General features: G+C 32.8%; 1 protein-coding gene across 1 annotated transcript; it reads right to left on the reverse strand.

Annotated features, from left to right (window-relative positions):
• Positions 1-10963: 10963 nt before the first annotated feature.
• On the reverse strand, positions 10964-13600 carry LOC118491571. The gene is made up of 3 exons (XM_035989442.1): positions 13099-13600; positions 12655-13001; positions 10964-10975 (listed from the first exon to the last, which is right to left on the reverse strand). Exons 1-3 carry the CDS (start codon positions 13598-13600, stop codon positions 10964-10966), a joined length of 861 nt encoding a protein of 286 aa, XP_035845335.1.
• Between the last annotated feature and the right edge of the window lie 1468 nt (positions 13601-15068).

Genomic DNA, 15068 nt, shown 5'->3' on the forward strand with positions numbered 1-15068 from the left:
TAAATTTAAAACTTGGCTAAAAGTGTAAAAAGGGGCTTAAATATACATTTAAAATATATTACACTACACACGCATCATACATACTTTTTTAATTAACAAAGGTTAACACACGTTATATATCATTCTATCAGGGGCTTAACACATGTTATACATGAACACTTGTCAGGTTACATCATGGAGTTCTGTTACAGCATGAACCACTAACACATGTTATAAATGAACGAAGAGTTCCTTCCCAAAAAATGTGACCTATTGAATATCTTTTTTTAACACATGCCCCCGCATTAGCGTCGCCTACATCCACCCAGCTTGTCGATTGAATATGTTTATCGGTTTGTTTCTGTAAATCAACACACGTTATATATCATTCTAACAGGGGATTAACACATGTTATGGGTCTGTTTCTGTACTATAACGCACAAAAACAGTTACTATTCAGATCAAAAGCCCAAAACAAAGCAACCTAACCAACAAAAACAGTTACTATTCAGATCAAAAGCACCAAACAAGGCAACCAAACCAACAAAAAAACAGTTACTGTTCAGATCAAAATCCCCAAACCAACAAACACATTTTTTTAACACAAAAATAACTAATCCATGGATCAAAATCAAAGGAGTTTGAAACCAAAACAAGTAATCCGTGAATCAAAATCAAAATTTATAAACACCAAAAGAATGAAAACCAAACTAAAATCAATAGTATTGAAATTTATTACCTATAAACGTCATTCTTTTTTTTTGTGAAACAATAATCAATGGTATTGAAAAATAATTAGTCTTTTGGCAACATTCTTAATTCTGGAAAAAATAAAACCAATTGTGAAGAACGAAAATCAAAGTAAATGACAATTAAAAATCAAAACCAACTTATTATTGATAGGATCTTGATTCTTCGACAGTATCTTGGTTCTTCGATTTCTTTTAAGAAATTAACATGTAAAGTTGAATTAGGGGTGTAAAAAAGAAAAAAAAAACTCGAACCCATAAAAAAAGGATGAAAAACCTTGATCATTCTTGTCCTCGTCAGTAGGGAACTCGTTGTGAATGACGTTCCCGTCAGTGGGGATCTTGAAATGGAGGTTTTGAAATGGTGGATCTTGAAACCGAAATGAAGTTCATGGAAATGGATCTTGGGTAGAACTTGAAACAGATATGAAGTTAATGGAAAATGGAGGTTTTGAAAGGGTGGATCTTGAAACACAGAGATGAAGTTAATGAAAAAATGGAGGTTTTGAATGGTGGATCTTGGGTTTTGAAAGTAGATTTGTATGTGATGGGTATTAATTATTGTCAAATCAAATAGGGGAAGATATCTAAGATAGATGTGAAAATACCATAATGCCCTCAAGGACAAAAAGAATATGATATTTACTATGGATACGTGGCAAAATCAAGACCATGCATTGGGTTTGCAAAGTTTTCTTAAATTCAAGGGTTTTTTATAGAGCATAATATATATATATATATATATATATATATATATATATATATATATATATATATATATATATATAGGCAAAGAGTATGGTACAAATATGGTTATCCTACATTATGTACGCTATATTGTGAGCCGTACACGTGTCCTGATTCAGTTCGGTTTAAGAAGGTTAAATCAGACAATTAACCTAACCATCAGAGGGCAAGTTCGTCTTTTCACTCATTCAGCGAGAAGTTCGTTACACTGATATCCCGGTAATTATTATTCAAATCAGTTTCAAATTTTCCATAATTCACAATTTGCAGTTTTCGTTCGTACGTGATAGGGTTTCATTCAATTTGTCTATTTCGATGGATCCACAGAGTAGCACTGGACGAACAGAAGATGATTTTGAAGAAAATCGACCGATCGGTGATCATGCTCAATTATCTGCTTATCAGAGAGTTTCGATTGAGGATGTTTTAAATCCGCGACCTGTAAATCCAATTCCAATTCCAATTTCAAGTTCAAGTGCAAACGAGTTTTCTATTGGTAATTATGTTAATTCAAATATCTAAATTGTTTGTATAATTGTTTTTTGTTTAATCGTAGCATTGTTGTAGATGTTTTTTGTATTTTGAATGTTTGATTACACTTTTGTATTTTTTGAGAAGCAACATGTATAACTTCGCATGTTATTACTCTTTACAATTCGCATTTGATTTTTTTTTTTGCAATTTTCGCACGTTACTATGTAATAAATCGCATATGTAATTCAGATTAATCAATATCATCGTTTCGCATGTTTTGATCAGACGATTTCGCATGTGGTTTATATGACGTTTTATGTTTTTTATTTTTGATTCATGTAGATGAAAGGGTTTACACTCCGAAGGTTCAGGCATCAGCTACACCTGTTGTTGGAATGCAATTTATCTCCATTGAACAAGCATATGCGTTTTATCAATCATATGCTAAGTTAGCTGGTTTTTCTATTCGGAAAGGTGGTGAAGTATACCGTGGTGGTATAATCAAAACTAAGTATTTTGTTTGTTTCAAAGAGGGACATAAGCCTGTGTGTATTGATGATCATTCGAAGTCAACAAAGCAATTCAAAACAAGGAACAGGGGGACTATTAGGACCGGATGCAAAGCTCAACTTATGATTTGCACTGTGGATGGTAGATTATATACAGTAAAGAGATTTGTTGATGGTCATAATCATAAGTTTGTTTGTCAAAATGACATTCACATGCTCCCAGCTTACAGACAATTGTCAGATGTACAGGAGGAGATGGTATGGGAACTAGGCACTTTAAACCTTGGTCCTGTCAAAGCTTTCCATATAATGAGGAAACGTTATGGTGGTTTCGAGAACGTTGGTGCCACGGTTGATGATTGCAAAAATTTTAGGAAGCGAATAAACAGCTATATAGGAGAGTATGACGCTGACATGGTTATAAATAGGATGACTGACAAAAAAAATATTTAGCTGATTATTCGTTTGAATACTCTGTTGATGATGGCAAACGGTTAACTGGTTTGTTCTGGGCTGATGGTTTATGCAAGCTTAACTATATGGAATTTGGCGATGTGATATCGTTCGATGCAACCTTCAAGACAAACAGGTAACTGTTTCAAAGACAAACATCTTTTGTTACTGATTTTTCGCATGTTTTTTTGCTAATGAGTGTTCAATATCGAATTTGTAGACAACATAGTGGTGTTGAATATATCGCTTGCTTTTTTCCCCTGGTTTCGCATTTGTTTTTTATTAATTCGCATATAATAAACGTGATTTCGCATTTGTTGTGCAGGTACAAGATGGTGTTTGTTCCGTTCACAGGCATTGACAACCACTGTCGGAATGTAACACTCTCAGCTGGGTTATTGGCATCAGAGAGTATTGAATCATATAAATGGCTTCTAAATTCATTTTTAAAGTCATTTGGTCGGCAGCCTAATGTTGTAGTGACGGATCAAGACCCTGCTATGAAAGAGGCTATTGAGGAGGTTTTCCCTATTAGCAGACACAGATTGTGTATGTGGCACATAATGAAAAAAGTGGCAGACAAGGTAGAGCATGCAATATTTTTGTGTTTTTGTTGGTGTTATTTTTTATTATTATAGTTTTTTGTAATAGACTGATATAAACTGCATTTATTGATAAAGGTTGGACACGAGTTATGCAATAATGACGAGTTTAAAAGGAGGATGTGCGACATTGTTTGGACTGATTCGATTGAGCCCGAAGAATTCGAGAGACAGTGGAAGTTGGTGATGATTGAGCTTGGTCTTACTGAAAACAAATGGACTGATGATATGTTTGGGATGAGATCCATGTGGATTCCGGCTTTTTACCGACATGAGCCAATGTCAGGTCTTATGAGAACAACTTCAAGATCAGAGAGTGAGAACCATTTTTTTTTTGTCAGGTTGCTAATTCACAACTCACACTCGTAGAGTTTAATCATTTTGATGGGGCAATGGATGTTCAAAGGTTCAATCATAGAAAAAATGATCATATTTCAAGATATACTGAGCCAGCTGATTGGAGTCAAACTACATTGGAAAAAGATGCTGCTAAGATCTACACCAGGTCTATATTTTTTTATTAGCAATTAGAGATACATGGAACAATTTCCGAATGTTTGCCGATGGACACCAAAGTTGAAGGTCCACGTATCAGAATATTGTTGAAGGACTTTAAAGCACATGGAGATGGTTTATTGGAGGTATGTTACATGTTTTTTTAGATATGCGAATTTGTTACATTACATATGCGATTTTAGTTTATTTATTTTACATTATTTTTTAGAAATGCGAAATTGTTATGTTCCACATGCGATATTAATTTTACTCACTTACATGATTGTTTAAACATGCGAAATTGTTATGTTTATACTTGCGATTTTAAAGCTTATTATTATTTTTTTTTGGTTATTTGCTAGGTGTGGTTCAAGAATCTTGAAAATGATGTAACTGCACAGTGTAGCTGTTTGCGTTTTGAGCAGTATGGGCTGCTATGTAAACACATCTATTTTCTTTTCAAGATGTTTGGTGTTAAAGAAATTCCAAACAAATATGTTACGAAGAGATGGACGAAGGATGTGGTGCCCAATGAGTTAAATGTGAAGTATAATCTAAATATTGGTGGTAAGGATGTGCAACACAAGGCTAAACGGATTGCTCGTGAAATCATCCATACAGGGGAGTATTTGGTTAGTAATTTGATTTCCGACCTTGATCAACTTGTGTTAGTGAGGGATCAAATGATGCAGCTTAAAGAGAGAGTTGATCAGAGTCGCATAACCAAGCAGCTTGATCCAAAATTTGACCGATTTTCAAAGTTGATTGGTTATCAACAACCAGTAACTAATGCTCCCCCTACTGTTCGTGTGCCGGCTGGTATAAGAAACAAAGGCCGCGGCTCGCATAGAAGGATTAAATCCAAGAAGGAACAAATGATCAGCCGCAAAGGGAAAAGGTCAAGGTCATGTAGCGTATGCAATGAAAAAGGTCATGACATTCGGACTTGCGGCGAGCTTAAAGCCAAACAACAAGGTAAACAGGGAAAAAAGAAGATGAAGGGTGTCCAGATTGAAGATGGTTTGAGAGACAGAGACAATGAGGGTGAAGACGACGAAGAGGAAGATGACTTTGAAGATTACAGTAGTGATGATGGATCTGAAGAAGAAGATCAGTGGGAAGAGGTGTCTGGAGATGAAGATGACAAGGATGAGTAATGTTTTTTTTAAATGTAAATGCGAATTTATATGAAACACATGCGATTTTATATTCATTTATGTATATCATTTTTCACATGCGATTTTAGTATTATAAACTTGCGATTTTATATGCATCAGTTTATATCATTTTTCACATGCGATTTCTTTTTTATATACATGCGATTTTGAATTATAATAAAGCATAAGTTTTGTTCAAAGATATCTAATTCATTCATGCGATTTTAAAATATAATAAAGCATAAGATTTGTTCAAAACATATATCGAAAATACAAAATAGATGTTATTGTCAAACACAGCTACAACCATAAAACGATTAAACAGAAATTTAGTTACTTGAAGCAAAGATTTTGTCACGTTCAGTAGAGCTGAACTCCATCTTCTCCTTGACAGTGTTTAGAGCATCTGTCAGGAAAGAGAAGGCTAAGTCATCAGCTCGAGATTGCTCTTTTATGTGATCCAAAGCTTTGTCTCTGAAGCTTGTTGGTGGTTCTTGAAGTAGCTTTTCCCATACTGCTTGATTGTTCTTGATTTGTTCAAGGATTTTGCCCTGCACATCAAGAACCAGATGAGAAGAGGTGACATCAGTGCTTATTTCTGTCAACGTGCGAGTTGACAATAGCTCCTTGATTGCAATGTTTTTGATTTTTTCCATATCTTCAGATGTCATTTTTGTTTTGCGAGTTGACAATAGCTCCTTGATTGCACTGTTTTTGATTTTTTCCATATCTTCAGATGTCATTTTTGTTTTGTCTGTGTTTTTGTGTGTGTTTTATTTGGTCTTCTATGTCTTAATATGGAAGGTAGTTATCAAGGTTTTTTATATTAATATAGTAAATTTATTATATAGGTAGGGTGGTAAGTTCAGTAGTATTTATTGTAAAATTCATCATTACATGTCAAATTATAGTCACATCGTTAATAAATTAAGTTTTTTTATATAAAATAATATCATTTTTAGTTTTTAAGATGGGTAGTTTTTTTTTTTTTTTTTGCATTTTTTGTTACAAAGTATTTTTTTTTAAAGTTTTTATTTGCAGTCTTCCTTATTCGAAATCGCACTTGATTCGAAAGAAATTCACAAACTATAAGAAACAAACATTTAAATATCATTTTTTATGATATCGCATGTGTAAATTATCTGAAATCGCACACTATATGAAGAGTTTTCTGAAAAGTTTTGAAATCGCATGTGTATTATCATGAATTCGCAAACTATATGATATCTCAAAAAATTCTTAACTTTTTACTGATATCGCATATGCATCCCATGAATTCGCAAACTATACGAAATGTCAAAGAATTCTTTTTATACCGGATTCGCATTTGCATTGTCGACGTTTTCGCACATGATTTGACAATCTGCATCGTCTTCTTCGATAGTCAGTGCATACAGAATTTCTAAATTCATCAGAAGTTCATTTTCTCAGAAGAGTTTTTTTGAATAGGAATCGATCGATTTGGTGAATAAGAATCGATAGATTTTTGGTTAATTGTTATAATTTCGTTTTTGGTTTTGATTTAGGATCTTACGTTATGATTTTTGAGGTTTTGTTCGCCGTTTATCAGGTGTTTTGATCTTAAATTTGACGATTTTAACCTTGGCGGTTTCTTTTTTATTAATCCTATAGTGATAAATTTAATAGAAAAACACGTTGTTTAAGAAAGATGATCCGACGGTTGTGGACGACGCGTACATAATGTACGATTAGGTTATTTGTATGATAACCGGCCTCTCTCTCTCTATATATATATATATATATTATATGAATGTGTAGTGGGGTTATGTATATGTAGGTAGAGGATCCTGTAAAAAGTGCTCAAAGTGTAAAAAGTGTATTATAACACTATATATAATACTATATAACACCATATAAACACCGTATAACAATATGTAACACCATATAATACCATATAACACTATGTAACACTATATAACATTATATAACAAATATAACACTATAATTTGTCTGATAGCATGTCTATGATAGATGTATAGTGTTATATTTATTATATAATGTTATATACTGTTACAAACAGTGGCGGAACTAGAATAAAAATCCAGGGGTATCCTAAAAAAAACTTTTGGACCTAGAGGTATGATAATATTTGCGACAGGAGATAGCAAACAAAAGAAAAAAAAACCCAAAAGTAGAGTGGTAACATAACAAAAGGTATCGACACATGTTTGGTTCGTTTCCTTTTTTTATTATTGAAAGTATTTCGAAACATATTTAATTAAAATTATGTTAAATAATAACATAAAAAGAAAACAAAATTAAAGTACATGGTATTAGTTGTTATCGAATTTATAATTATTTATAAGAAATGATAAAACTATTGTCGTTCTCTAATTCATACCATATATCAAATAAAAATATAAAAAAAAAGGCTCAAGAAAAGAAAATCGTTGAGCATCATTGTTGACACAGCCTCGAACTCACGCCCTTGTCTTCTTGTGTTTGACTTCAAACAATGCAATCACTGAGCTACCATAGAACTTGTGAACAGCTTTAACAAATATGATATTTAACTCATATTTAGTCGATGGTTGAGTACTCCGGTTACGGTTCGGCCAATAGTTGAGGGGTAGCCCGGGCTACCCCTCCCTCCTTAATAGGTCCGCCCCTAGTTACAAAGTGTTATATGGTATTATATGGTGTTACATATTGTTATACGGTGTTTATATGGTGTTATATAGTATTATATATAGTGTTATAATACACTTCTCACACTTTAGGCCCTTTTTACAGTATCCTTATGTGTGTGTGTATATATATATATGTCTGTGAGAGAAGACTAATCTTCACACCGTTATAATTTGCGCGAACAGGACCTAAAACCAGGATATAACGCCCTTAGGGCGGTGTTTGCCGATGTTATGATGGGGTGACGCCATACCACTGTGACTAAGGAAGGTCTAATTGACTACCTAATTTAATTCAAAGTTTCATACATCCAATGTAATTTAATGGGCTAGTACCACATTGTTTTTACTACCTTTTATATTCCTCACAACATATTATTTTGCAATATGTTTTTACCATTTTATAAGTATGCAGAGATCACTTATACTAAAAAAATAATATAAATAAAAATAATAAAAACCATAACAACAATAATTATACATTATTATATTGGCACATGATTTTTTAGTTATTCTATTATTGTTATAATAAAGAACATAGGGAGATATTTCTACAATCAACTTGTACACTATATATGAGTCACGTGTGAACCGTAACCACCTCAAACAATGGAACATTCGGTAGATCGACTAGTTTTCACACATCCAAACTGATTATAGTCAAACTTAATCTTCAAATAGGTTTTAAAGTTGGACTAATTGTTTCGGCTATCCAAGTTTCTTCTAATACTATAAATGTTTTTTTTTTCTTTTTTTATATTAAAAGTTTTGCTAAAGTGAAGGTTTTAACAATAAATTTTCCACCATGGCTTACACCTTCTTTAAAGGTTTAGTATATTGATTATGTGTTATCATTATTTTTGTTATTGTTATCTATTAATAGTAACTAAGTTATAACTTATAAAACCGTGTACCATACGATCTTATATAATAGAAATGATCTGCAAAAAGGTTCATATAATTAACATATTTTTATCACTATATGACAGTTTACATAACTAACTTGAATTTATCACAACCAGCGTATGTTAATTAATAATATTGAAATACCATAATAGCCTAAAATGTACGTGTGTGTGTATATATATATATATATATATATATATATATATATATATATATAGGGGCGGACCTATTAAGGAGGGAGGGGTAGCCCGGGCTACCCCTCAACTATTGGCCGAACCGTAACCGGAGTACTCAACCATCGACTAAATATGAGTTAAATATCATATTTGTTAAAGCTGTTCACAAGTTCTATGGTAGCTCAGTGATTGCATTGTTTGAAGTCAAACACAAGAAGACAAGGGCGTGAGTTCGAGGCTGTGTCAACAATGATGCTCAACGATTTTCTTTTCTTGAGCCTTTTTTTTATATTTTTATTTGATATATGGTATGAATTAGAGAACGACAATAGTTTTATCATTTCTTATAAATAATTATAAATTCGATAACAACTAATACCATGTACTTTAATTTTGTTTTCTTTTTATGTTATTATTTAACATAATTTTAATTAAATATGTTTCGAAATACTTTCAATAATAAAAAAAGGAAACGAACCAAACATGTGTCGATACCTTTTGTTATGTTACCACTGTACTTTTGGGTTTTTTTTTCTTTTGTTTGCTATCTCCTGTCGCAAATATTATCATACCTCTAGGTCCAAAAGTTTTTTTTAGGATACCCCTGGATTTTTATTCTAGTTCCGCCACTGTATATATATATATATATATATATATATATAGGGTATAGAGGATCCTGTAAAAAGTGCTCAAAGTGTGAGAAGTGTAAGAACTGTATTATAACACTATATATAATAATATATAACACCATATAAACACCATATAACAATATGTAACACCATATAATACCATATAACACTATGTAACACTATATATCATTATATAACAAATATAACACTATAGTTTGTCTGATAGCATGTCTATGATAGATGTATAGTGTTATATTTGTTATATAATGTTATATAGTGTTACATAGTGTTATATGGTATTATATGGTGTTACATATTGTTATACGGTGTTTATATGGTGTTATATAGTATTATATATAGTGTTATAATACACTTCTCACACTTCTCACACTTTAGGCCCTTTTTACACTATCCTTACCCTATATACCTATATATATATATATATATATAGGGTAGAGTTATTGTAAAAAAAGAGTGTATTTTGTGAGAAGTGTAGGACGGACTTTACACCATTTGATCTATAATCTAATGGTTGAAATTATAATAATAAAATTGTAAACAGTGTTTTACCATTAAAATAATTAATTTTCTAGATTAAGGGTATAAATGTAAATTTAACATTTTTAAATTCAGAAACCCAAATGCAATGCACATGCAAGTTTCTCTGCCTCTTTTAAATGTCAATAACTTTTTATAGGTAACTTTAAAAAAAATACACCATAATAATGAGTGCCTTTTTATTTTTGATATGAGTATCATATTGCTATACTTATATAGAGAAAAAAAATTACGTTTCGATCAGATATTTTAGTCCATGGTGTTTTGTCTATGTTCATACAATAGTGTTTTAATTGCATTGTGAATAAAGGTGTTGTGTTTTACAGTAAAACACCATGAACATATATAAGACAACATAACATTGTAAATACCATTGAATTCACCAAATTACCATTAAAAACTTGAAAAGAGAGAAAACTACTGCTAAACAATCAATTTTCTTTTTTACTTTTCAATTTTTTTCACTATAAGATTAGTGTTGTAGAAATAAAAAAATATATGTAGATTGACAAGCTACATATATGTAGCTTGCTCATCTACATATTTTTTTATTTCCTTTCAATTTCCATGAATAATAATAACATATACATATAATGAAAAAATAAAAAACAATTTTAAAAGTGGTTTTCTTGAAGATTTATAATATTATATTTAAGTTTTCCACTGATCCTGAGAAAGCTCATTTTTATTGAGAAAATCAGAATACTTTATATCACATATAAGCAGTTTACCGTATGTTACATATATGCAATATATGATATATTACAAATAAAACATAAAGTTACTTGTTTAGTAGCAAACGTTTTGAGATTTAAATCATTGAGAAAATGTTGGATACAAATAAAAAAGTTATAAGACTTTACGAAGTGAACTATTTACATCTACAGTAAATGCTACAATAACGAAAAATTTATGAAAAAAAACTATTAAAAATTTAAAATACGAACTAGAATAGTTATGGACAAAAATTTAAAATACAAACTAGAATAGTTATGGACAATAAAAAGTAGCATTAAAATACGGATAAATTTAAGTAAACAATTATAGATACATACGTCAATCTCAATTCCAAAACAATAGCATTTACAAAGACTAATTAAGAAGAGAATATACACCATACGCTCCATGCTTCAAGTTATTATAGACTAATAATCAAAGATTAAATAGATGCACGGCAGTGCACTAATGTTCAAGTATTTTCGACTTGAAAAAAAGTAAATATTAGGCTAATATACACATTAATTAGGCAGATGACGTTTTGATGAAGAAAATCTGGCGTGCAAAACTCATTAATATGAGTGGGCAATACGCTATGTTTAGTGGATTTTTGGTAACACACTTCATTGAAAATTACTCAAACCCTAAAGACCGACCACAACATGAAACGTTGACAACTTAACTTAACAAGAGGTCAAACCCATAACAGGATGGTAGACCCCACCATATATAACAAGTCCACAAGATTTTGCATGAATCATTGATCAAGAAATAAGATTTCTCTTTTGGAGGTGATGTATACATTCCTTCATCTCCACCACTCGATCAACCTGTATACCAACAACACGGTTTGATTTTGTAACCAATAGGCCGGTGGGATTTTCCAACTTTTTGAGGTGGGACCAAGACTAAGCAGTGGGATATTATTGATTTGACATGTGAGTTAACAAAACACGCATAACCTTCCATTAAAAAGCTTCTCATAACAAATGACAACTCTTCCGATGACATACCGACGCAAATTAGACCATGTGTAGTGGTAGAACCTTATAATGTCCACACCATGGGGCATTATACGATACGTGGCGTCCTAGTCAGCAAGGGGGCATTATAGCAAAAGTGGTGTAGTGGGGCATTATGCCATAACCCCCCATTCAATCATTTTACAATCATTTCCCAATTATTTTTTTTTAATTTAAAACATAAAAAAAACTTCATTAATTTAAAAATAAAATTGCATTACTTGAAAAAAAATAAAAAAAAATACTGAAAAAAAAAACCGAAAATAAAAAAAAAAGAAAATAAAAAAAAATACAATACTAGAAAAAAAAAACTAGTTTTCGTCTTCGCTTTCTTCACCCTCGCCCACTTCGTCTTCCTCGTCCTCCGTTTCTTCCTCTCCCTCAGGTGGTACGTACCGAACCGACCATGCGTGGTGTACCAAATCAACCATTAACTGGGAATGGTACGGTTCGTAACGCAACTCTCGCGCATTACTCACTCTTTCTTCCATTGACGCCTGCGGATGCTCCTGTTGAACGGCTTCTGGCACGTAATTCTGGCATATCGCCTTTCCTTCGTCTTCCAAAATCATGTTGTGCATGATTATACAAGCGTACATAGCATCTCTCATTTTTTGCTTGCTCCATGCACGACAGGGATTTCTCAAGTATTGCCAGCGTTGTTTAAGAACCCCAAAGCATCTCTCAATGTCTTTTCGTGAAGACTCTTGAACCTTTTTAAAGTATGCTCTTTTGTCATCAATAGGATCACTAAACGTCTTCACAAAAATCGAATACCTAGGATAAATTCCGTCGCTCAAATAATATCCATGGGGGTAGTAGTTTCCATTTGCGTAAAACGACGCTTTTGGAGCTTTGCCAGAAATCCACTCCTCTAACAACGGCGATTGTTCAAAAACATTGATATCATTGCATGACCCGACCACGCCAAAGTAAGCCGACCAAACCCAAAGGTCCTGTGAAGCAACCGCCTGAAGAATAATAGTGGGTCCTTTTTGGTCACCACGTGTGTGCTGGCCTCGCCATGCAGTCGGGCAGTTATCCCAACGCCAATGCATGCAATCTATGCTTCCGATCATACCAGGCAAACCATGCTCGGCGTTATGTACCTCGTAGATCTTTTGAAGGTCCTCCCATGTAGGCGTTCTAAGATAACGCGCACCGTACACATCAATTATACCTATATAAAAAATATAGATAAACATAAGATTCAAAAAAAAAAAATCTAAGCATACTCGTCGTTTAAAAAAAATAAAAGTAAAGTATAAGAATTATACCGCGACAAAAATGTTCCAAGCTATCTCGTGTTGTTTTCTCCGCCATTTTTAGATACTCGTCGTTGATGTCGGTAGTGTTACCATAAGCAAGGATTCGCAATGCCGACGTACACTTTTGGATACCCGTAAATCCAAGTGCCCCTCTCGCATCCGGTTTTTGTTTAAAATAATCGTAGTTGGCTTCCAAGTCGTTGACTATGCGTAGAAACAACCGCTTACTCATCCGGAAACGACGCCTAAAAACTTCGTTTGAAAATGTCGGCGCCTCGTCAAAATAGTCTTTCATCAAACGCTCGTGTGCCGCGCGTCGGTCTCGTTCAACATAGCCTCTTTTATTTTTTGGTGCTTCGGGCCGACGAGAATGGTTGACATATCGCACCGCTAGTTGACATGCACTCGTAACCGCCTCTTGCTCAAGCTCCTCATTGGTCGAACCATCGCCATCCGCAAAATACTCGTTGTAGTAAAAATTTATCATGGATGAAGAACTAGGAGAATCCATCAAGTTTTTTTTTTAAAAATGTGGGATTTTTTAGAGAGGTTTTGAGATTGTTTTTGTTGAAAATGGATGAGTTTTGGTTATTTATATATATATATATATATATATAATAGGTTTAAAAAAAAAATAAGTCAAACTAGCCGTTGGAATATAGCCGTTTGATTGGTGGTTGAATTGAGATTAAGCGTTTTAATTTAAACGCCGGCAACGATTTTTTGGTTTTAAAACGCCCCAAAACACCCCCCGTAATGGGGATATGGGCGTTATAGAGCGTTTTGGGACAAAAATTTAAAAAAAAAAACGCCCCATTACGCTTGGTCTTAAGACTTGTTAGCTCCGCCACTTCGAGAAAAGGTCTCTTTGTAATCATCATCCGGGATGAGAATATCATCCAAAAGACTAATATATAGTGAAATGGTAGTAAAATAAATAATAAGTATGTAATAAAAATGTCCTCTTCATTTCATATATATTTTTTTTTAATTTGGCATTACAATGATAGCAATCAAGTATGTTAAAAGACCATGCGTAGTGGTAGAGAAAAATAATGCTCCCACCATGGGGCATTATTCGACACGTGTCATCCCAGTCAGCATGGGGCGTTATTGCGAAAATGGTGTAGTGGGAATAATACCTAATAATGCCCCTTCCAATCATTAAACAAAAAAAAAAAAGCAAACAGTGGCTAGTCAAACATTGGAGACATCCCATTGGCCACATGCAAAATCCCCCCAACAACTTCAGCGTTTTAATTATAACGCTTACATGTTTTTTTTTTTTTGAAAAACAACGCCGGATAACGCCTAGCGTAATGGGGTGGGGGGCGTTTTTTTTCAATTTTTTTTAAAAATACCGCCCCACTACGGGTGGTCTAAACAGTGTTAATCCGTTGTAATGTGCAAGAGTGTCTAACGAAAAGATATACAAATTATCTTAGTTTATTAAAAACATCTATTTTCATTTTGTAAATAAACAAATATAAAGAAAGAAAAATAGTTACGTAAATATTAGTTATAAATGGATATAAAGAAAGAAAAAGAGTTACGTAATATTAATTACAAATTGACATAAAAATTTTCATTTTTTTTTTGTAATAGTTAAACTAAAGGTATTCTATATTTATTTACACTAAATTGAAGCAAAAAAAAAAAGAAAAAGAAAAAAATTGAAGCAAATGTCTAGTGGAGGGTGGGGAGACACGAGATTTCACAAAGATTGATTTTGACTTTTTATAATGTGTCCAATTTCAATGAGAAGGTACATGGTTTTCACGTTGCGGTGAGATATTGAGATCTTATGGAGGTTTTGGGGTTAGCTTTGTTTTTTTTTTTTTTTTTTAAGTAAACTTCAATAAAACATGTCTTTTGATTTAATCGGGTAAAAGGCCAAACAGACAATAATATCATCGACCTAAACGGGTAAAGGATACACAATTACAACATATACATTGGATATTTATACGACTCTATCC

Source organism: Helianthus annuus, chromosome 4 (genome assembly GCF_002127325.2).
Source record: "Helianthus annuus cultivar XRQ/B chromosome 4, HanXRQr2.0-SUNRISE, whole genome shotgun sequence".
In the NCBI taxonomy this organism is placed as follows: domain Eukaryota; kingdom Viridiplantae; phylum Streptophyta; class Magnoliopsida; order Asterales; family Asteraceae; genus Helianthus; species Helianthus annuus.